The sequence below is a fragment of the Drosophila ficusphila genome, unplaced genomic scaffold, assembly GCF_018152265.1.
Source record: "Drosophila ficusphila isolate 14025-0441.05 unplaced genomic scaffold, ASM1815226v1 contig_855, whole genome shotgun sequence".
NCBI classification, from domain to species: Eukaryota; Metazoa; Arthropoda; class Insecta; order Diptera; family Drosophilidae; genus Drosophila; species Drosophila ficusphila.
The window spans coordinates 31,896-54,185 of record NW_025064807.1 but is presented as its reverse complement, the minus strand read 5'-3'; the positions used below and the strand labels follow the sequence as shown (position 1 = coordinate 54,185).

General features: G+C 43.5%; 5 protein-coding genes across 5 annotated transcripts; 3 read left to right on the top strand and 2 right to left on the bottom strand.

Moving 5' to 3' along the window:
- The first annotated feature begins 96 nt into the window (after positions 1-96).
- Positions 97-8,199, top strand: LOC108100889 (beta-1,3-galactosyltransferase 2). The gene is given in 5 exon segments (XM_043209375.1): positions 97-765; positions 5,126-5,802; positions 5,862-6,083; positions 6,790-6,865; positions 6,867-8,199. Coding segments are annotated over 4 exon segments (1,743 nt in total). The 5' UTR covers positions 97-765; positions 5,126-5,333; the 3' UTR covers positions 7,843-8,199.
- Positions 8,200-8,640: 441 nt separating this feature from the next.
- Positions 8,641-15,955, top strand: LOC108100857. The gene is made up of 5 exons (XM_017204937.2): positions 8,641-8,723; positions 11,397-13,439; positions 13,627-13,919; positions 13,982-14,613; positions 14,673-15,955. The coding sequence occupies exons 2-5, from the start codon at positions 11,442-11,444 to the stop codon at positions 15,476-15,478; spliced, it is 3,729 nt and encodes a 1,242-aa protein (XP_017060426.1). The 5' UTR covers positions 8,641-8,723; positions 11,397-11,441; the 3' UTR covers positions 15,479-15,955.
- Positions 15,956-16,007: 52 nt separating this feature from the next.
- LOC108100862 (flagellar radial spoke protein 1) lies at positions 16,008-17,434 on the bottom strand. The gene is made up of 2 exons (XM_017204941.1): positions 17,318-17,434; positions 16,008-17,076 (listed from the first exon to the last, which is right to left on the bottom strand). The coding sequence occupies exons 1-2, from the start codon at positions 17,390-17,392 to the stop codon at positions 16,117-16,119; spliced, it is 1,035 nt and encodes a 344-aa protein (XP_017060430.1). The 5' UTR covers positions 17,393-17,434; the 3' UTR covers positions 16,008-16,116.
- Positions 17,398-22,250, bottom strand: LOC108100861 (UDP-N-acetylglucosamine--dolichyl-phosphate N-acetylglucosaminephosphotransferase). Its single transcript, XM_017204940.2, is given in 6 exon segments — positions 17,398-17,604; positions 17,606-18,065; positions 20,759-20,993; positions 21,398-21,611; positions 21,674-21,815; positions 21,880-22,250. Coding segments are annotated over 6 exon segments (1,230 nt in total). The 5' UTR covers positions 22,026-22,250; the 3' UTR covers positions 17,398-17,571.
- On the top strand, positions 18,529-20,737 carry LOC108100859 (beta-1,4-mannosyl-glycoprotein 4-beta-N-acetylglucosaminyltransferase). The gene has a single exon (XM_017204939.2). The coding sequence runs from the start codon at positions 18,684-18,686 to the stop codon at positions 20,157-20,159; it is 1,476 nt and encodes a 491-aa protein (XP_017060428.1). The 5' UTR covers positions 18,529-18,683; the 3' UTR covers positions 20,160-20,737.
- Positions 22,251-22,290: the final 40 nt, after the last annotated feature.

Below are 22,290 nucleotides of genomic sequence, written 5' to 3'. Positions count from 1 at the left end.
TTATTATTTAAAACGCCACCAGTTCAGTGTGACCAGGTGAGCTTTGGGTTTCGCGGTTTCTTACCACCTCTCGCTACTCGGTCACACTTGTGTTAATCGCTAATGTTGAGCTAATCGCGAACAAAATCGGTTTGGAATTGGGAGTAATGGTGGGCCCACAAAAAAAGAGGAAAAAATTGGAATACGTGCGGCCGCTGTAACGTTGCGAATTGTGCAAAGCCTCAAAAGTGTCATAAAACTGCCTTATTTGCGCAGCATGCAATAGAAAAAACAATCCAAATTCGAAAGGCAACGCGAAATTAAATCAGATTCTGTGCTCCACGACCACCAACAACAACAACAACAAATCGCTTGGTTTGCCAAGGTGTTAATGCTTATTTATTTATAAAACATGCCCCGCATGACTAATGAAACGGGTTGCCGTTATTAAAAACGATTAAACAACGAAAATACTCAGAAATCTACGAAAAACCAGAAAGCAAAAAAAACTCCTCAAGGCAAACACACACACACTAACAAACTCTTGTGGTGGCGCCTAGGGTCCGAGAAATAACAAAAATAGAAGGATTACAGCGACAGAAACAACAACAACAGCTATTCATCATTGTTAATTGTCAACAAAAGACAAATTTATTATCGTTAAATAAACACTAAAAGTAAGCAGAGGCATTACGGCAAGTAATTATGCTTGACCCTGGGTTAACAATAGCCCCATCTCCGATTCCAGCGAAAGAGGAAGAGAGACGCCGCAGCTAAAACTGGGAGGTGAGTTATAATAAGTCTGTCTTGGCGAAGATTCGGGAGACTTCAGTTGCCCACAGACTCGTCGACGCAACGATGACGATGCGTTGCCTAGGGTTTTTCTCTTCATCTTTTTGTTATTTTATTAACACACATTTTTGTTTGTTTGCTTGGGCAACCGATGAGCGCACATTTCCAAATTCCACGGCCGGACATTGCACCACCGCTTTTGGTGGCGGTTTCATTAACGCCATCCAAGCGAAAGATCGATCTTTCGATCTTCCGGGTATCACATTAAATTGTTTAAACTTCTATCCAGTAACGGCTATCACCTAATAAATATTGGCAATAATTTTTTAAAACCCAACAAATATACAACACAAATTCTGATAATTTATCAGTTCACGTTCCGCCCCTTTTTCATCGACGCTATCCAACCAAAAGACTTATCTTTCGGATATCGCTTGGTTTTATTAATGAAAGAGCACATGGCTAAAACCCCTATTCAGAAAATTAATTGTCAAATGAACATAATAAAACATTCATAAAGAGAATCTCTTTTTATCGGTTATATACGCCCCATGAAGCACATGTTCTGGTAATTGTTTTGAATTTAGTACCAGCAATTTAATCTCCATTATTGGCTGACCAAAGCTGTTGATATTCCGAGTATCACCTGGCATAAATAATTGGGAAACCCATGCTTGTACTTCTATGATGCACTATTTACCACCAAATAAACATTAGTTATTAAAAACTCCAATTATGACAGTTTTATGGCACAATCTCTTTTTATCGATCATAAACATAGGCCCCATGACCCACAAACACTAATAATAATTCGAAAGTATGAAGTTTTAAATAGTTTGTGCAACCATCTAATTATTAATCGTACAACGAATAACTGCTTTTCGTTATTTTTTATCAAAGATAACATTTTTCTTAAAAGATTTTTTAATTACAAAATGCATTTTAAGCAATCTTTAGGTTAATAACTGAACAAATAAATAGTGATCCGCTGTGATACTGCATTTATTTTTTTTAAATTATGCAGTAAACAACGAAATTTTTAATTTGCATTTCAAGTATATTCAAAAGATAAAAGAAAAAGGCAGGTGCTTGTTTTTTTCCCCACAACACTTAACGAACCCAAGATTTATATCTATATGCTTTAATTTTGGTCACGTCTGTAGACTAAGTGAATTCAACTTGTGCCCTCTTTCTGCAAAAAAGTTATAATTTCTAGGACAAAGTTATTTGCAAAAAAAAAACTGATAATACGAAACTGGAGGAAATAATGCAAAGCTGAGTAATCGTATATATTCTCGGATTGGGGACTAATATAAACTTTTCAAAACATTTATTAACACGTTTCTGTGTCCAGCTAAATCTTCCTGGCTGTAACTATGATTGATAGCGGGGCATTGGGAGATGAAGAGTGTTTCGTCGAGAGGCCCGAAAACCCGTTTGCCGCCAAACCGGCGATTATCTGCGGTTCATTGTACTTATTAGCAGACTCGGAGTGGGGCCACGACAAAAGTATAACCGACCGCCAGCCAGATTGGAAGTTTGGACCCACTTCCGCTAGCCGCTTGCCTCTCAAAGCTCAGACTTTTTCTGCTGAATCTGAGTAGCACTCCGTCAAATTACGCGCTCTTGTCAAATTTCACGGCTCTTTGGCAATTTCGCACACAATTACAAGGGGAATAATCACTGCAAACTGCCAGAAGATGTAAACAATTAGAGTTGAAGTTCTTTCACGTTGCTTTTAACTTAAAAACATTAAATATCAAAGCGAAACTTTAAGAATATTTCCAATGTATAGGTTTTCCCATTCACCAGACAACCGTTTAAGTTTTTTGCCGATAAGAAACGAACTGCGATAATTGAAAAGAACTCATTTATAGTAAACCCAGCGATTTATGAAGTGCAATTAGCGAGTGTGTCTTGTCAGTGATTCATCTCATCGTTAGATAAGCCGCACTTTCACTTTTGCTGAACAAACAAAGCAGTAATCTGTTATCAATACGCTTTACGTCACGCTGCGGTTCCAGAATAGAAATAGAGAAATTCGCCTTTAGCTCAGACTTTGTGCGTCTGTTGTTCAGCTATACGATAAGCCCAGAAACAACACGATACGACAATGTCGGATTTAGCCTCCGAAAAATTCCACTCTCCCCGTACTCGTGGCTATTCTTTCCGGTTTCCAGTAGACACTTGACCAAAGCAAACCCAATTCTCTACGTGTTTATCGTTGCAGTTTATCGTTACCTTCCATTAGTTGACTAAATATATGGCAGAATTCGTTCAATTAAAGCTCTACGCTGTACTATCTTATCTGCTACAGAACAGATATAATAAATATCTGTCATTTAAGGGGCAGTAACTCTGTAGCGCTTATAATTAAATGATAAGTGGAACTTCGCAGAAAAAGTTATTGTCTAATCAGCCCAAGGTTTTGCTGAAAACATTCAGATACATACTTTCAGATATATATACATTCAGATACATATGTACATTCACTATTACATACTGTAAGGTTTTTGAGTAGCAAAAAATGATATAGATCTTGTTTTTCAATGAAAAAACCTCTTCAAATGCAATACTTTCACTCAGACAGAATTTTGATTTGATTGGTTTTCCCTCTTTTAAATTGCGACTTATGTTACTCTCAATCTAGATTAGATAAGTTTCGAATATCAGCTAATTGGTTTAAACTAAAACGATTTATAATCTCAACAGGAAAGGAATTTCTGTTCTTCCAAAAGCAACAAACACGAATTGTTTCCATGACAGCTATTTTTAGGAACTTAAGCTTAAGCGATTTGCCAGATTGTCTAAACTTGGGCTTTTCAGAAAGTTTTGCAAGTTTAGCTCAACAAATTCACAACAAGAAAATCAGATACTTAGAAAGATTGAAGGCCCCGTTAAGTTTGTATATTTATATAGTAATTGCCTCTGTCAAGCTATTAAAATCTAGATAGTCTAGATTTCGTGTTTATTTCGCTCCCATATTTTCTATGCAAATATTGACATATCGGACATAAAACTTACCTTTCCGTCTAGACAGATAAGATACGCGATAATCACTTGATAATAACTACCTTATCGGCACACTTATTGCCGGTGACGCATTGGGGATTTTCATTGACTATTCAAGACAGTTGGGGGCCAAAACGAAAGTCGTTGGGAGAGTTACGATTGCCGTCTTGCCGCTTTATTGATTTTCATATCGAAATGTCACATTGGGTCTATTTTTACGTCAGTCGACCGACAAGGTGCGATTAAAGTTATATATAAAAGGTAATGGGATTCCAAGAAAGCCCTGAAACTCCCAGATGGGATCGTCCGATAGGCAATCTTATCGTCCAGTCGACCAGCTAAAAAAAAAACGAGTCAAGTGGCTCCGGCGATTCTGGTCAAGAGTCTGGCTGACGTTTGTTCTGCTCCCTTGGGTTTCTTTTCAATTCCCAAATCGGGTCAAGATTGCTGTTGACTTGTTTGAGCCGCATGCAAAGTGGAGACGGAGCCCCAAGCGATGTCGTGACAATTCTGGATGCTGTGCGTGCTCTCCGCTTTCGGAGAATTCATTAGCCTACGGAAACTTCCCAAGTGCTTCGCCGTTCGTCACTCCCATTACCATATAAATCAGTTAGGTACTTGCCTTGTGGTTTCAAAAAAAAATAGTTTTAGCTCATTTTCTTCGGGTAGCCTTACTACAATATTAAACAGAGTTAGATACATTTATAAATTTATGTGTTTTAAATATAGCAAAAATATTTCCATCATTTCGAAGCAGAAGCTGCAAGCATGAATTGCATTATTCAGAAAGTGCGACAGAAGTTTTATTATGAATGCGGCAAATATTGTAATTCAAACAGGCAAAATAAAAACTTTACCACAAGTTGTAGCGTAAATGCAAGTTAAATTTACTTTTTGTACAATTCCAAAAGCATACATAAACGCTATCTTTTTGCGAAGGTAACTCCACCTTATTCTTTATTCAAATATTTGCATTTCTCCGGTAATGGTAACGAAAACAACCCAATAGGGTATGAGGTTTCGGATCGACGTAGAGATACCATTTTAAATTCGAGAAAATAATAAAATAAATATTTTCACAGAATCAATAAATATTCCATTTGCCATTATTGCTTTAATTAATACTTCAGTCGCTTTAAATGCTTTTAATGGAAATCATGAAAATAATGGGGAAACACGTTTTGATCTCTAGAAAATGAACCACATTCGCCACCTCCCACCGCCCAATCTATATAACTAAAAATATACCTTCGCGTTCCCAGAGTGCCGGGTATGGGAGCACTTAACAAATCAGCTGAATAACTTGTTTACTTACATTTCCGTGATGTTGTTCTCATTGCAGTTGCATCCCAATCGTCGTTAGGTTTGCAAGTCTCCGGAGAACATCGTTATCCAAAATACTCAGGCACTGAAGGCGAAACAAACAGCACCCAGCAGACCAAAAGCCGCAAAACGCAAACCGAACAAGTGGAGCGGTGGAGTCCCCAGACTGAAACCAAGACCGAGACTGACTGAGAGATTCGAGAGAGATTCATAAAGTGCCACCGAAAATGGCCGTAGGCAATCTACACAACACGCGCATGCTGCGCTTCCTTTTATTCCTCATTGTGGTGATCCTAACCATATTCATCTACACCTCGTACTCGACGACGGGCGGCCTGGCGGCGAACCATCTGCATTCGGCGGCATCGCCGCCCCAGCAATTAATTGGCATCCATCCCGGTCGCCAGCCGGTGGACCAAGTGCCGATAGTCAACAACACGGAGAAGGAAAACAGTCAGCAGTCGGCTGGCGGGGAGAGTGCGGCAAAGATAACCAGCCGGCAGTCTTCGCAGCCAACGGAGGTTCACAAGAAGCATCCGCAGCACCGGCTGCCCACCATCGACGAGGATGCGCTGCTCGACGGAGGCTCTGCCGGCGCAAGTCCCCAGGTGGGTGGCGCCGAGCAGACGCCCAATGTCATGGCGGACGAGCTGCTGGAGGAGCAGCAGTATGGCCAGAGTGTTGATGGCATCACCGGTGAGAGTGGCTGTCCGTCTGGTAGTGCTAACAATGCTAATTTCTCGCTCGTTCCACAGGCAACATCAACAGCAGCGCCAATAATAACAACAACAGCAGCTCTGCAGACACGTTGGTTGTCAAACAACCGATTCCCGCCCAATCACCACAACAAGTGCAGTCGCAGCAGGCGCAGCCAGGTCTCTCCGATGCGGAGCTCCTCATACCCACGTCCAATTTGCAAAAGTTTATCGAGAACGCCGATAAGATACTGAAGAACATCACCGCGAACAGCAGCACGGGCAATGGAGCTGCCGTTCCCGCAACAGGAACTGACCCAAACACGGGTAATTAAAACTCTCAAAGATATAGGGAAACCTTCTACAAAATAAAAACACACCACATAAAAGGTTGAGTCCCAGAAAAGAAAAACATATCCTACTTACTGAAAGAAAGTAGCTTAAACAAGTTATGAAAATTAAACAACGTACCCTGATATTTGAAAACTGCTTTAAAAAAGTTAGCCTTTAGATAACCAATTCTACAATGTTTCAATTAGTTTACTTAATTACTATTCTTTTGATTTAAAGAGCATTCGCTTTAATTTACTTTTACCTAAGCATACATGGCAAACATGCTTTATTATCAAGCATAATTCTTTCGAATAGCTGTCCTTAACGAGTCAATTATTTATTGTGCTACACGCTTCCATAAGAACCCCTCCAAAGTTAAACATTTGCACAGACAAAGACCCGCTGACGTCGCACCCATTCGTATTGCTCCATGGCAATGGCGTTCGATATGTACCGTCTGCTAATATGGCACGGTATCGTGTTTCATTATGGAAGCGTTGTAAACAATCACACGTTATTGCATATTATTTGATTGCAGTCAAACAGCTGCTAATGGGAACAATTAGAATTCAGTTGCCTCTTTGTTTATTTGTAATTTTATGCCGCCTTTACGACACAGGAAGCACTAACTATCTAATGTTTCTTGCAGATAAAGGCAATCAAGGGGATTTGTCACAACTGAATTTGGTGGACGGCCGACTGGAAGTCTCAGAGGTTGACTCTGAAAAGCAGGGTAGAATCCAAGGCGGTCCAGGAGATCAAGGAAGCGAAGAAGGAGGCCCAAGCTCCAGCACCAAAGTCCGCCCGACCAGCAGTGGCCGCCGCGAAGACGACGAAGACCAAGAACTTGGCGCCAAATACTCCGGTGGATCCTTCAAAAGGAGTGGTAACCTCGGAGCTCTATGAGTCGGGTCACATGGACGAGGAAATAGATGCCGAACGCATCTGTCCGAGGGGCGGAGAGTTCATCAAGCTTCTCGTTCTCATCAGCTCCGCGATGTCCCACGATGCGGCCCGAATGTCCATCCGGCAGACGTGGATGCACTACGGCAGCAGAAGAGACGTGGGCATGGCATTCGTCCTGGGACGGGGCACCAACGAAACCTTAAACAAGGCGCTTACCCAGGAGAACTTCATCTACGGTGATCTGATACGAGGCAACTTCATTGACTCGTACAACAACCTCACCCTCAAGACGATCTCGACGCTGGAGTGGGCGGATCTGCACTGCTCGAAGGCAAAGTACATCCTCAAGACGGACGACGACATGTTCATCAATGTGCCCAAGCTGCTGACCTTCCTCGACAAGCACAAGGACAAGCGGACCATCTACGGTCGCCTGGCCAAAAAGTGGAAGCCCATCCGCAATAAGAAGTCCAAGTATTACGTGTCGGTCGATCAGTTCGCGGCGGGCGTATTTCCGTCCTTCACCACTGGACCCGCCTACGTTCTCACCGGCGACATTGTCCACGAGCTGTACGTCCGATCGCTGAAGACCGTGTATCTGAAGCTGGAGGACGTGTTCACCACGGGCATCGTGGCCAAGAGCCTGAACATTAAGCGTCTGCAGGCGAACGAGTTCGTCAACCGACGCATCTCATTCAACCCGTGCAACATTCGCAACGCGATCAGCGTGCACATGATCAAGTCGAACGAACAGTTCGATCTGTGGAAAAAGCTGCTGGACCAGACCACCAAGTGTAAATAGTATTTTAAGTTTAGGGTTTAGTCTGCCGATTAAAAATTATCCAGTGTGAGGAGGGTGGTCTTTCGAGATGAAGAGCAAATTTATGTAATATGGTACGAGTAGAGAATGAAGATTAGCAAAGGCAGTTATAGGATTATAAAATTAGCCTAGTCTCTAAGTCCTAGAAATATCACAAATTTCGCTGTCGATGTCGCTGCATCTGCCTAAATGCACGCGGTCCTACAGTGATTCGAGTACATTTTAAACGATTTGTAGCTTAATTTTAGCATTCTGAATGCCATTATTTAAATGATAATTACTGAGCGATAACTGTGGTTATATCTTAACACTAAATACATTAATGTATATCAAGAGAAACCGAAATTGCCTTTTACTTTCACAAACAATAAATTTTTGGGACTTATTGGATCATTATTTTTAACGTAAGTGGAAGTACGTTATATTTTCTTGTTTATAGTAAAGAGATTTCAACAGTTTGAAGGCGAGATTTCTACTAGCAACAAGATAAAAACAAAAGCTAATTTATTTCAGAAACATGATTAAACACTTTATTTCATTAATTTTTGTTTATGAATTCATATAAAAATAAAAAAAACCAAAAAACCATTTTCTAAAATACACAAAATTATTATTAAGTTGACATTACATATTTACTTTTGAAAATTTGCATAAACAAAATTCAGTTTTTTAGCTATAGCCTTTTGAATTTATTGCACAACACTGGGTGTCTAGTATACTAAAAGCGCTTTTAAAGTAAGTATCGGTAAGATTTAGGACATTTTACCAAAAGTAAGTCTGGTGAGTTTTGCCCGTCTCCCTACGGTCACACTGCAGCCTAGACGAAAAAAAGACGCGAAAAGATGCATAGAATATAAACAACGGTGAGAAAATATAATTTTACAATCATCAAATATGAAAATACATTTATTTGGTTAACACAAAACTATTAACCCTCAAGAATTTTTTTTAACAAAACAAGTTTAAAGTCAGCTGTGAAAAAGTAGCTTGTGCGTGTGTAACATAAATGTCTACTTTGGTCACAAAGAGTGAAAAAAAAGAAACGAAAAGTTTCTGTGGCTATATAATCTCCTCTTCGGACTCTGCTTAGAAGTTTACAAAAATGTTAATACCGTAATTAAGCCACAAAACGTTGCCCTTGGCAACAAATCTTTGCTGCATCTTGCACATAATCACACACACACTTGAGACTTCCCAAGGTAAAGGAGACGAAAAGTGTTGAATAAATTATAAGAGTAGGCGGAAATCTCCATTTCGCGAATGATTCTTCGCTTTCGAAAGGAAAAGAATCTCTGCTAATTGGTATTTTTATGCCCGCCTGTCTCATTAGCGGCTTTTCAGACGTCAGCAGGCGTTTGCCTATGTGTGTATAAGTATGTATTATATATACACATGCATAGTTGGATTCCCAGTTAAACGGTTGTTTTTGCCCTGTTTGAGCTCGGATTCTATGGCAGATTATGCAACCCACTCTATTTCCATCTCTCTCGGTCGTCTCCGATTCTTTGGCTCAATGAAAACGACATTTAAATTAATTGTTTGCCCAAAATACTTTCCGCTCTCGTCGCCCTCGAGTAATTTGCTTAATTGTGGCATCAGCTGTTGAAAATTTCCCTGCAAAACTAATTAAGCCTTTTTAACGGTAGCACTCCATTTTGGCAAATACTTTCACGATTTTAGCCAACTAATTAAATTATTGTCTTCGATTCGTGGCAGTTTTTCGCCTTATTTTTGCATGTGTATTGCTTTCGTCTGTTTGCGTTAAGCTATTTTTGTATCTTTTTTTTTTGTGTTGCTATTTTCGCATTTGTTTTGGCCAAGCAGTTTTGGCCAGATTTTTTCTATGTACCGACCTGCGAAATTCACACAAACGCCTTTTAAAGTACGAAAAGCTTGTGAGTTAAATATAATATTTGCTATCAATAACCATATTGACTCTGAATTAAACTCGCTGCGAACTGTGATTAATTTAAATCCCCTACACTCATCCATCTTGATCACAATTCGCAAAGTTCAGGCTTATCAATGAAAGTGTCCATTTTATAGGTTCGTTGGCTCTTATCAGTTTTTTTTCCGCTTCGAACAGCTGGCCATTAATTGTGCATATAAAAACAAATAGAAAAGCTTTACGCCTTCTATATTCGACGTGGCATCGGGTCAGTCACTCCCGTCACAGGAAAGATATTATACAATAAATTCCTTTTATAGTTTCCGCCCTCTTTTGACTGCCCCATTGAGTAATAATCTTGGGAACTGAACTGAGCGTAATTGCTTGTTGGTGCAGGTTGCGGTTGCTGTGCGGTAATTCATTCAATATTTCTGTTTATAAACAAATGCCAGGCGGTCGTATTAAGAGAAATTAAAATATATGCTATACAACCAATGGGTATTTGCTTATTCAAAGCAAAACGGATTAGATAATTTAATTGGTAGTCATCAATTTGACAAGTGGATTTTCTAGAAAACCACCTATAAATAATTCTCGTTTGATGGCCTTAATAATCAGAAATAATTTCTTTTCCAAGATATCTGAATACAGCTCAATATTTTTTGTCCAAAATAAAAATACACTTTATTATAATTAAGAAATCAAATAAACAGTAATAATAGTTATAAAATTGTATTTTTTCCATTTCCTTTGTACTGTTTGTAAATCGTCGATATTTTATTTACAAGCCTAGTTTTTTAGTTCTATCGTACTTTTTCCATTTTAACTTGTTTACAGTAGCAGTATTAGTAGTACCTTTTCTTCCTTCCCATGCCTTTAAGTTGAAAATCTTTATTGCGTGCAAACAGAAAACCGGAGACTGAGAAGAATGAAACCACAATCCGGTAGACAGTCACTATTATAATGCATTATTCAAAAGAGTCGCTCTGAATTAAACATTCGCTCAACTTAAAGTTCCACACTTTCAGCTCTGTCTTCCACTTGTGCGTCGCAATTTGGACACGCAACTGGAGTCCGCGTTCTCCTCCTCTCAAAAGTCCACAGTTTTATTTATAATATTTACCTAACGTATTGATTTTGGCCAATGTTCTGGCTCATTTTTCCCCCTCTCCCAAATCAAATGTGAGTTGCGACAGTGTTTTGGGCTTCCGAAGGGTGATAGCGAAAATCAATAATGACCAAAAATCCAAAGTGGACTAATTGAGGCTTTTATGCCGAAAATGGGGCAGTATAATTTCGTCAGGAGTTAGCAATAACTATAGAAGGCTCTTCCATAAATGAGCGTAACTTTGTGGTTATTTCCAAAAAAAAATAACACACAGAGAGTTGCGTAGTTCTCCATTATGTTTACACTCGATAAAATTGCAATAATCAGTGCCAGTGTGTTTGGTAATTGCTCTAGAAGGTTCTATTTGATAATTTAGATAAAATTTGCTTTTATTATACGATTTAACCTCTTAATTGTGTAGCTACCATAACTATTTCAAAGATTATACAACTCAAATTTTTCTTACTACTTAACTAATTTAACAATGCAATTTCATAATCCTTTTTGTAAACTTTGGATTCTAATCTTTCAATCTTCCAGGTGTACTATGCGACCGTATAAATTTTTGAGATTACATACTGAAAAATGGAAGCAATATCGAAGATTCCCCTGATATTGTGTGCCTTGTTCGTCGTGGCCAACTGGGCAGTTGCCGTCAGTGGCGAAGGTTTCAGCTGCCAGGCCATCTACAGTAGCGTCGAGGCATCTCTAGCCGAAGTGCCGCGACAGCATCGTCCGCAGATCCGGCCAAGGACGAGGACATGGCAGGAGCACGAGTTCTCGCTGCTGGGCTACAAGTTTCACCTGCCGTTCGTGGGGCATGCAGTCGACTCGGAACTAGATGATAGTGACAGTGATGAGGGTCTGTGGCTGGACGCACTGGACGCCGGATCGGAGAGCGTGGAGGTGGAGGAGCACGACCTGCCTGCCGATGGTCAGGTGAATCACTCGGCCAATGTGTTCAAGCTCAGCTGCGAACGTGTGGGTCTGCGGCAAGTCAACCAGGAGCTGATTTCGCAGCGGAGTGCGCACATAAATTACCACCAGCTGATGCTGGTCCATGTGGCAGATGATCTCGGCAATCCCCTCAAGCTGCCGCAGTACGAGAGCGTCAGGGAGTTCTCCTGGCTGGAGAGCGGCCTACGGGATGAAACGATCAGGCAGCTCTTCACCCGCCAGCCCCACTGCTTCGAGTACATGGAGCGATTAAACCTCGCCGAGAATCAGCTGGAGTGCCTGAATTGGGCCATACCCCAGGCTATGCGACGCTTGAAAGTACTTAAGATGAGCGGCAACCGGCTGGCCAACTGCAGTCTGATGAACCTGCAGCACATGAATCACCTGGATGAACTGCACTTGGACAGAAATGGATTGAGCCACTTGCCGCAGCGCTTCCTGGGCGAGCTAAGCGAACTGCGTATGCTTAATCTCAGCCAGAATTTGCTGACAGAGCTTCCGCGCGACATATTCGGAGGAGCCTTGAAGCTGGAGCGGCTCTATCTGTCCGGGAATCGGCTGACTGTCCTGCCATTCCAGCTCTTCCAAACCGCACGCGATCTTCAAGTGCTGGACCTGAGCGACAACCGACTGCTCTCCTTTCCGGACAACTTCTTTGCCCGGAACGGCCAGCTCCGCCAGCTGCACTTGCAGCGCAATCAGCTCAAGTCCATTGGCAAGCACAGTCTTTACAGTCTGCGGGAACTGCGGCAGCTGGATCTCAGTCAGAACTCGCTGGCCGTCATCGATCGCAAGGCGTTTGAGTCCCTGGACCAGCTGCTGGCCCTGAACGTGTCCGGCAACAACCTGACCCTGCTGTCCTCCATCATCTTCCAGTCGCTGCATGCCCTCAGGCAATTGGATCTCAGTCGAAACCAGTTCAAGCAGCTGCCCAGCGGCCTGTTCCAGAGGCAGCGCTCCCTGGTGCTGCTGCGCATCGATGAGACGCCCATCGAGCAGTTCTCCAACTGGATATCGCGTTACGATGAGTCCCTGGTGGATCCGCAGGTGCTCCATCGCCTGCGTTACCTTTCCTTGCAGCAAAATCGACGGCTCACCCATTTGCCTGCCACTCTGTTCGCCAATACTCCGAACATAAGGGAGCTTTTGCTGGCCGAGAACGGATTGCTGCAGCTGCCCTCCCAGATCTCCGGGTTGTCCCGTCTCCAGCGGCTCAGTGTCCGCGGGAATAGCTTGGCATCGCTGCCGGAAAGTATCAAGGAGCTCAGACAGCTGCACTACCTGAACATTTTGGGCAACGAGTACCAGTGTGACTGCAGCATGTACTGGCTAACCGCCTGGCTGGCCAATACCAGCACCGGCCTTCGCCACCTGCCGCCCCAGGCACTCATTAACAATGCCAATCCCAGCCAGACTCCGCTGGACTCGTACGAGAGCATCGATGACCAGATCGATGCACTGAAATGTCAGTATGGCTATCCCGGCGATATGCTGCGCGTGCTCAGCAATCTCAACTGCTCGGTACCCTCGGTGGTGCAGTTCTCCGAGCCCAAGATGCACAAGCTCCTCTCTACCGCCAAGCTGGAGTGCCAGATCTCCGGCAGCCCGGTACCGGACATCATATGGGTAAGGATGATATATCAAACTACCTTTAAGTAAATTTTTTTTTTTTTATACACATTACACTTTAATGAACTTTATTGAGTATTAAATTTAAATTTAGAATGAGCTGTACTTAAGATTTCAGGGTATAATAATGGTATATGTTCGCTTTTATTGCTTAACATAGAGCTAATCATTTGCGTTTTATCAGGTTACGCCCCGCAATAAGATTCTGCGCCATCATGCAGATCCCGACAAGCGACCGATCATCATCGACAGCAAAGAGGATGCTCACCAACCACCGAGTGCCCAGGAGTTGGCCGCCTTGATGGACGAAAGTTACATTCAGAACTTAAACTTGACGCGGCAACAAAGTCTGGTCGGTCAACGCGTGGTGTTGGTGGAGAACGGATCGCTGCTGGTGCACAACATTTCCAGGATTGACAGTGGCTTGTACACTTGTTATGCCTTCAATGTAATGGGCAAGGCCTCAGCGGGATTACGGTGAGAGTAGCTGGGAAATTATAAACATAAACGTATCCCGAATTAATATCATCCTTTTACAGACTGTACATCGATCCTATTGTGTTCTACCGGGTGAAAATCGGAAGCATACTGTTTGGAACGGCGCTGGCCACCGCATTTCTGCTGCTCACCTTGATGGTGCAGGGATTGAGGAGCTGTCTATCCCGGTGGGGCATCTGCGACCGTTTCTATTGCTGCGCCAATCGGAACAAGAAGTCACCGCGACCGCGCCAGATATACGCCATGCTGGACAGCATCGAGACCTACAAGAGCCAGCAGTTGGAGAGACTGCGCGAGAACTACGCCCAACAGGTGCACCGCATCCGGGAGAACTGCGCCCAGCAGGTTGAGTGGATCCAGAGCAGCTACACCAGCCAGGCCAAGCACATTCGCGAGTTCCGAGACATTGGTTCGAATCACCTTACCACGCTGAAGGACCAATACTACGATCAGGTGAAGAAGGTCCGTGACTACTCGACCGGCCAGTTGAGCTGGGTGCGAGAGAACTACGTCTTCCAGAGGAACAAGATCCGTAAGTTCAGTGCGCATCAGGTGCTGCGCCTCCGGGAGGGATACAAGTACCAACAGCAGACACTGAACAAGGTGCTGGAGAACCTGCCCAGTTTCTACTTCGAAAATTGCCGCGGGCGCTGTGAAGAGGACATAGCCGAGGGTAATATAGCAATATACCTTTCTACTTTGATTTTTAATACAAGCACTCTTAATCAACAGACATAGACTGCTATTTCAAGGGCCAAATGGACTTTGCAGGCTCCAAGGAGCTGCACATTCAAAAAATTAAAGCGCGCCTATCTGCCAATTACTCAGCCAGCAAGGCGTCGATATACTATACCCCACCAGACGATTGTCTGCTGCATGCTTCGCAGCTGAACCTGCAAACCTCACCCATCCACATCAACTACATTGACGAGAATCTGGACGAGCAGAAGCAGTTGGAGCACGACTTTAAAATGGAGCCTCAGCTGCTGCTGTTCAACGTTCCGAAGCTCTACCTAAATCCGGAAGGAGCCAGCAGCAGTGGACAGGCGGCGGCCATGGAGGCGGTAGCTGCCCTGTCGCAGTGCATCAGCATGGAGGACAATAACCAAGAGCAGGAGATGCAGCCCCTGAAGAAGACAAATGGCCACCAAATGGAACTAACCGAACTGAAGGACATAAACGATGTGAAGAACTCGAAATCATGTCCTGCCATTTACAAGGTGTCGAAGCAGCGCGACGGCAGCACTCTGCATGAGTTGCAGAAGGAAGGTGAAGAGCCCTACCAAATGCTCCGCCTAAATCCTGTGGAGACCGTGGGTCCTGCTGCGCAGCCGAGGACGGAGAAACTGAACATTATTCTTGATGAATGTGCGAGGGCAACCGATGGAACGATAAGTGAAACGCCTCCATCAGAATCCAGTTGCGAATCGAACAGCTTGGCCGCCAGTTGCGGTGATGTCTGCCAGGTTAGCAGCAAGCTGGCCAACGCTTCTTCTTCGTCGTCTCCTTCTCCCAGGGCAGCCCCTGCCAGCACTTAGAGATTTTTTAATTTAAAATTAGTAATTATATGAAAAGTGTACGAAAATATAAATTGTAAAGTCTTAAGTGAATCCAACACATTTGCTAAGAAATTAGTGTTAAAACCTCGATATGTAATGGTAAGGGAGACAACAATAAATCCACTTAGCGTTAACTAGAAGAAAAACATATGAACTAAAGTGCTGAACACTAGAGAATATCGGAGCAAGTCATACGATTACACCCGGAAGATGATCAAAATCGAAGATTTAAGAATTTAATATTGCGGTCAACTCATACCTGGAAACCTACTGCTAAGGTATCATGTCAATAACACTTGAAAAGAGTCCCCATTTGTGATTTCATTGCATTACGAGTATAAAGCATCAAAACTGTAACGAGCAAGGCGTATTTTAAAGTAAAACCGACAAATTTTAATCAAATTGTATGGGAAGTAAAAACAAAGATCTACAAATAAATGGTTTACTACAAAGCAACCAGCGTAGTTTAACTAACAACTTTACAAGCTGAGAAATTGAAGCACCTCAATCCTTTTCCTATTTTTAATTGCATTTAAAATTTGTTTATATATTCTCGATTTTTTTGCAGGAAACATAAAATAACGATAACGAAAGACTGAGGAAAAGAAGCTGCACTCCTAGGGATCGGGGCATTCTGGCTGCTTGAGGATCTCGATGCAACAGGGATTGGCGTCGATCTTGCACACCTCGCTCTCCGTCTCCACCTCGCTGAGATCGGTGAGATCGCACTCGCAGGGGAAGCACTCCATCTCGCCGCCCTCCTCGCCCTCGGCCTCCTCACCCTCGCCGTACCAGCTGATCTTCTCCTCGCTGCGGACACTCGGCACAGTGGAGAGTGAGCAGACGGACAGCTCCGAGTCGGAAATGGCCAGGGGAACGGGCTCCTGGGGCAGCAGCGAGAAGTCGTAGACGGCGATCTCCTGGGCGAACCAAAGGGTGGGTGCCATTGGCGATTCAGTGTCCTGCTCATCGTCCAACCGCTCCTCAAGATACTCCATTTCGTCCATGTTGCCGAGCGCATTGAAATTGTAGTTGGCAGGCAGGAAGTAGCCCAGCAGCAAATACCGATTGTTAAAACTGAACACGGCCGGTCCACTTGGATAAAGCGAGTCCCAAATTCCGTGGAGTACGGTGCACTTGTCCTCAGTGCCGATGTACAGCTCAAAGGGACCCGTTCTTAGGTTGCTGTTCCAGGTAGACTTCAATCTCACGGTTAGGCAACAGCCATCTGTGCCGCTGTTGAAGCGGTAGATTCCGACTCCGTGGCGTTGACCCTTGAACCAGTCACCCGAGTATGTGTCCCCATTTACGTAGTTGTATCGCCCTTTGCCGTGCTTCATGTGCTTGCGCCAGTTGCCCTCGTAGACGGATCCGTCCGGATAGATGAAGATGCCACGCCCACAGCGTTTGCCGCAACGGTATTGTCCATAGTACCGGGATCCGTCCTTGAACACGTACAGCCCGATGCCGTGGCGGCGACCCTTGCGGTAGTTCCCGTCGTACTGATCCCCGTTGGGCAGGATGGCCCAACCTCGTCCGTGTCTCTGGCCGGCCGCATTACGTCCGCCTATATAAAGCTGGGAAGTGGGAAAAATTTATACACATTTTTGAAGATTGAACTCACTGGAACTTATAATAAAAATAATAAGAAAGGTAATTTCATTTTTAAAATTTATTACTTAACAAAAAAGAATAAATAAAACTCAAATAAGAACCTGTACACATTTAATTTTAAAAATTATTTATTAATGTAGAAGAACTTCTTCAGCTACGCGTTTTCCCCTTACATCGAACCTTCCACAACCATTTCCAACTTACTCCTATGTTGGGTCCCAAATCCTCCTCCTCTTCTGGCGCCGACAGATCCTCCTCCGACACATCAGTTGTGCCCATGGTGATTTTGAGTTAGTTCGCTTGGTTCTTTATTGACGAGTGAAATACAGATTTTTACTTATGACTTATTTTCGGGAAATATTTTGTGTAGGAATTAAATAAATGTATTCTGTTTGTAAAGTTAACTTAGCAAAGGCATACTACAATAAATATCAGAATCAACGATCGAGGACCTGTGGTTACGTTTTCGCATAGAAGTAGTTGGCCAGGGGGGTAGCGAATGGTCAGAGCAACCAGAGTACACATCACCTGGAATCCCATCAGCATCTGTGTGACCACTCGTTCATGGACGGGTCCAAAAATAACCAGGACAAAGTTGATGAGGGTGAAATTGTTGGTCCTCACGACTCCGTCCGCTTTGGTATGCCAGCTTATCAGTCGCAGCTTCCGCAGCACTGTGACCATCAGGCGACCCGGAGTGTTGAGCTCCTCCAGGCGGAACTCCGTGGTGCTGATGTGCAGCAGATCCGTCTTGCCGTCGTACTTGGGCAACCGGTGACGGGGGCAGGGCACGAAGTGGAACAGCTGGGGGGTGGAGTATAAGAAGTTCAATATCTGCGGCAGGAAGAACAGCAGCAAGGTCTTGCTGAAGTGCCCCAGGATGCCGACCACGGCAAAGGTCATGCCAGCAAAGTAGCAGTAGGTGTCGCCAACAAACACCTGCGATGGATATCTGAAAATAAATATTTCGATCTTAAAGTAATTATAATTCTTGAATTAAATATAAAACTCCTCTTCATATTTTTAGTCACACGTAGAATTTAAATACAAATTAAAGCCTAATTTGACTAATATATATATTTTTTTTATTAAATTTAAAAATATTTTTCATCAGGTTTTGAATAACACAATCAGTTATAAATGAATAAAATTTATGATTTAAATTTTAGTTTTTGTTAAAGGATTTAAGATGTTAAGTTGCTTTTAGCTTAGAAACACGCGTAAATGGTTCTGCATTTTTTGATTTATATTTGATTTTAATGTGCAGTCTTATTTAAAGAATTTCAATAATCGCTTTTTATAAGACTGCATTTAATTTTGAATGAATAACAGTATAACCAGTGTTGTAAGCCACCCTACGTCAAACTTCTAGCTAGATTTCCCTCAAAAGTTGTATTCCCGCTGCAGCGGTAAACAGCTGGGAGAAAAAAAGAGAGGACATTTGCGACAGCTGTGTGGGGGAGGTACCGTAAAAATTTTGGGCGTGTTTTTCAGTCGCAGAAAAGCGAGAAAAGTACGGAAAATTTAACGGAAATGAGCCGAAAGAACTGCAGAAAGTGAGCCCGCAAACATGGTGAGGAGCACGATCCTGGCAGCGCACTCCCTGCAAACGGGATCCGGCGTGGGTCGCCTGGCCATAACCAAGAAGCTGGTGCTCTGGTCGGTCTTAGTCCTGCAGGTGGGATTCATTGGCTGCATATGGCTGATGCAGATGAGTCGCGGCCAAGATACCCAGCAGCGGAGTGCCTTGGATCAGACTGCCGGCCGAGTCAACTTTGTGGCCAGTGGCGAAGCAGGAAAAACGGCCTCGGAAAGCGTTTCCCACACGAGTGGAACCCGCTGTCCACGGCAGCAGGAAAATGTCAATCGCTACGAAAGGGACTTTTACCAAATGAAACCAATCGATAGACTGAACGAATCCCACCTGCCCGACTACAATGTACCCGCCTATGTGGACGCAGAAATGGGTCTGACCCCCGCCCTTTGGTGCTATCGCGAGGGCACCATAAACGAGACTCAGCATCTCAACGATGTAGACTACCTGATTGCCCCGCTGCAGTGCAAATGCGAGATTGGCTGGCACGGCAGAGACTGCGGCCAACCGGAGATCATCTGGCGAGCTTTGATGACCTCCAGTCGAGCGAGCAAACGTGGCGGCAGCACCCCGCTTCAACTGGTCGAGGCCAGTACCACTTCCCTGCACCGCCTGTTCTACATGCTGGAGCTGGGAGCCTGGGATCACCTAAGTCTGGAGCTCTTGGAGCTGCAAATTCGAGCCCTCATCAAGGTGGTGGACTACTTCCTCATCTACTACGTGAGCAATGGCAGCAAGGAGCGCAGTTTGGAGAGCATGCTGGGCAGTAAAACCAGCTATACTCTACTACGTTGCTCATCCGAGAGCAACTGCAGCAGCTCCATGGCCTTCAGTCACTTCAGGAGGCAACTGTGGCAACAGTGTGGCGTCCAGATGCAGGCTCAGGACCTGCTGCTCCACGGGAACAGTGAAACGGTCTATGCACCCGCAGCTCTCAAGTTTCTAAAGTACTATGCAAAGGATGTGCTGCCGATGCGATTCCGTTTGAAGTATAACGTTTACGGATTCTTCTGGCAGCATCCGAAGAAGACCCTTCTTAACGGGGTGATAAGTTCCTTGGGGCACCTGCACAGTGCCCAACTGGACGCCCATCGGCTTCAGCGACAGGCGGCTAGCACGCTGGGCGACCTAAACCACTACGGCGGTTGGAACTGCGCGTTGTGCCTGCCACCCGAGCAAATTGTGCTCCTGCTGCAGAGCTCCAGCCGGCAAAAGCTACCTGTAAAACTACCCAACGACACTAGAAATGCCCACATCGATGCCACCTACATGCAGCAGTTGATAGCCAATGGAGTCCACATCGACGGCAGCACACAGTTGCATCGGTTACGCGAGCAGAGCGAGAAGTATTTTGCCCCGGAAGAGGCACTCCTGCAGAGCAGTCAGTACGGTCAGCTGTTGGTCAATCTGTACGATGTGGACGTTCTAGAGGATCTGCAGGATGAAGACTAACTACGCCTGCCAAGTCGAACTTGGGCAGCGCACCTGGACGAACCCGCATAGATTTACAAGGATATATATTTATATGTGCCTGCTTTTGAACCCCCATCAAGGTCTTAAAATCTCATAATCATCATATCATACTCTGCCTAATCCACTCATGCACTTCTATGTTTTTGGCCAAGCAAATTCCAAATTTAGTATCTCAGCAGACAGGACAGACAGACCCGCCATCTGTGATAAGAAAACCAGAACTAAACCATGAATTTACGAAAGAAAACCGATATGGACAACCGAGAGAGATCTCAAATTTGCTGGTAATAAGTTGTGAAATGGGTTGAACGGAAATTAGCATTATTTTTAAGATATCTTAATATAAATACACATGATCTGTATGAAAAGCTTTTTAGACTTACTTTAAATATTGATAAAAATTCTCTTAAAGTCAAGCAAATGTAAACGAATTTTAATTTGGTTACACATTGGAAGCGTTATTTGTGTTATTAGTTTATTAGTATCGTAAATATAATTATAAGAAAATTTGTTACCTTGCCAGATCAATTCAGTATTTAAAAATAAAAATCAAATAGATAAACAACATTCAAACTTACTTGTTGAACTTCCAAAGTGCTAGCGTGGTGGCCAAAAACGGCAGCATGAAGTAAATGGAGAATATATGCGAGTCCACCTGATGGCCCAGAGACAACTCAATGGCATTGAAAAGCAAAATGGAGCCCGCGATTATCAAGGACTGTCCCACCTCCAAGCCATTGATTCCAGCCAGGATGTTGATGGCATTTGTGCAGAATACCGCCAACATGCCCATGAAGACGTAGTACAGAACACCTAAAAAAATTTAAATAAAATTATGATCATTAAGTGGCCACAGTCTTACGAGTAAATATGAGCTAATAGGAGGGGAAATTTAAAATAACAATAATTAAATAACATTTGAACTTCAAATATATTAAATAACTAAATCAATCCAATTTCTATAAGTTTTCTTATACATATATACAAAAATTTAAAAAATATTTTTGTAACTTCCGAGACTCAAATATTTTTGATTTAAAAAGCTGTGCAGTTTAAATTTAAATAGACAAATTTAAATGCTTAAATTGCACTTTAACAACTAAATTAAATATTAAGGGTCAAGATTCTCGTAGTTTTAACTACAAAAATCAAAGAGTTATCAAAGCAGATGGTATACAACAATTGGGAATGAATTATATGGAGAAATAACAGCCTACCGATATTCAAAGAGGTTCCAACTAAATCCCTCGCAAAGTTGGGCATGATAACCGTAGTAGAATTGTAGTTGACGTAGTACACCATAAGAAGGGGTAACGTGGCAATAGTGGGCAGGAGCAGCTTGTGCCGCCATCGGAGATCCAAAACGTCATCGGCGAATCCCAGAAAGATCATGCAGCAAATGGACAATAAGGCGGCAATCAATTCCACGAACTGTTAGGGCGATAAGAACCGATAAAAGTTGGTATTGTGATATTTTTCAATTAACCACTTACCTTATCGTGTGGAAATGTATCGGGTTTCCCGCCCGTAATCGCATCCGTGGCAGCCGCTTCATCGAAGGCAAAGGGAATGGGTATGAAGACGAACAGGGATACCAGAAACACACAGCCAATCAGAACGCCAAAGGATTCGGGTCTAGAAAAGGAAATGTGTCGTATTGGAAAATAAACCACATAGTAAGAAAATAAGTCCAACTTACACCTGTGGCTTGTCCTTTTTGCAGAGATCATTGCCAAAGAGATTGGCCTTGATGAACATGTCTCGGAATCTTGGAATCATCCGGACAGTCATACAGTAAGCAGCGCCCGAAATGGCTGCATTTATAGCGATGGCTACCGCCGACATGGCCGACCTTGAATGGGCCGCCTCCCCACTGCACTAATTTAATTAGCAGAGGCCCGGTTTGCCAAAAGTGCAGCCGTGTTCACGTGTTCCAAGTGCGATGAGTCAAAGAAAATTTGAGGAGCCCGTGGATAGCTACGCGATCACTCGATCATGGTGCAGAAAACAATTACGCCGACGAAAGTACACGCAATTACAATCTTCTGATAACAACAAACACAGCTGTTTGGCGGCAGTGTGACCGCGTGTGATTAATTAACTGTAACAT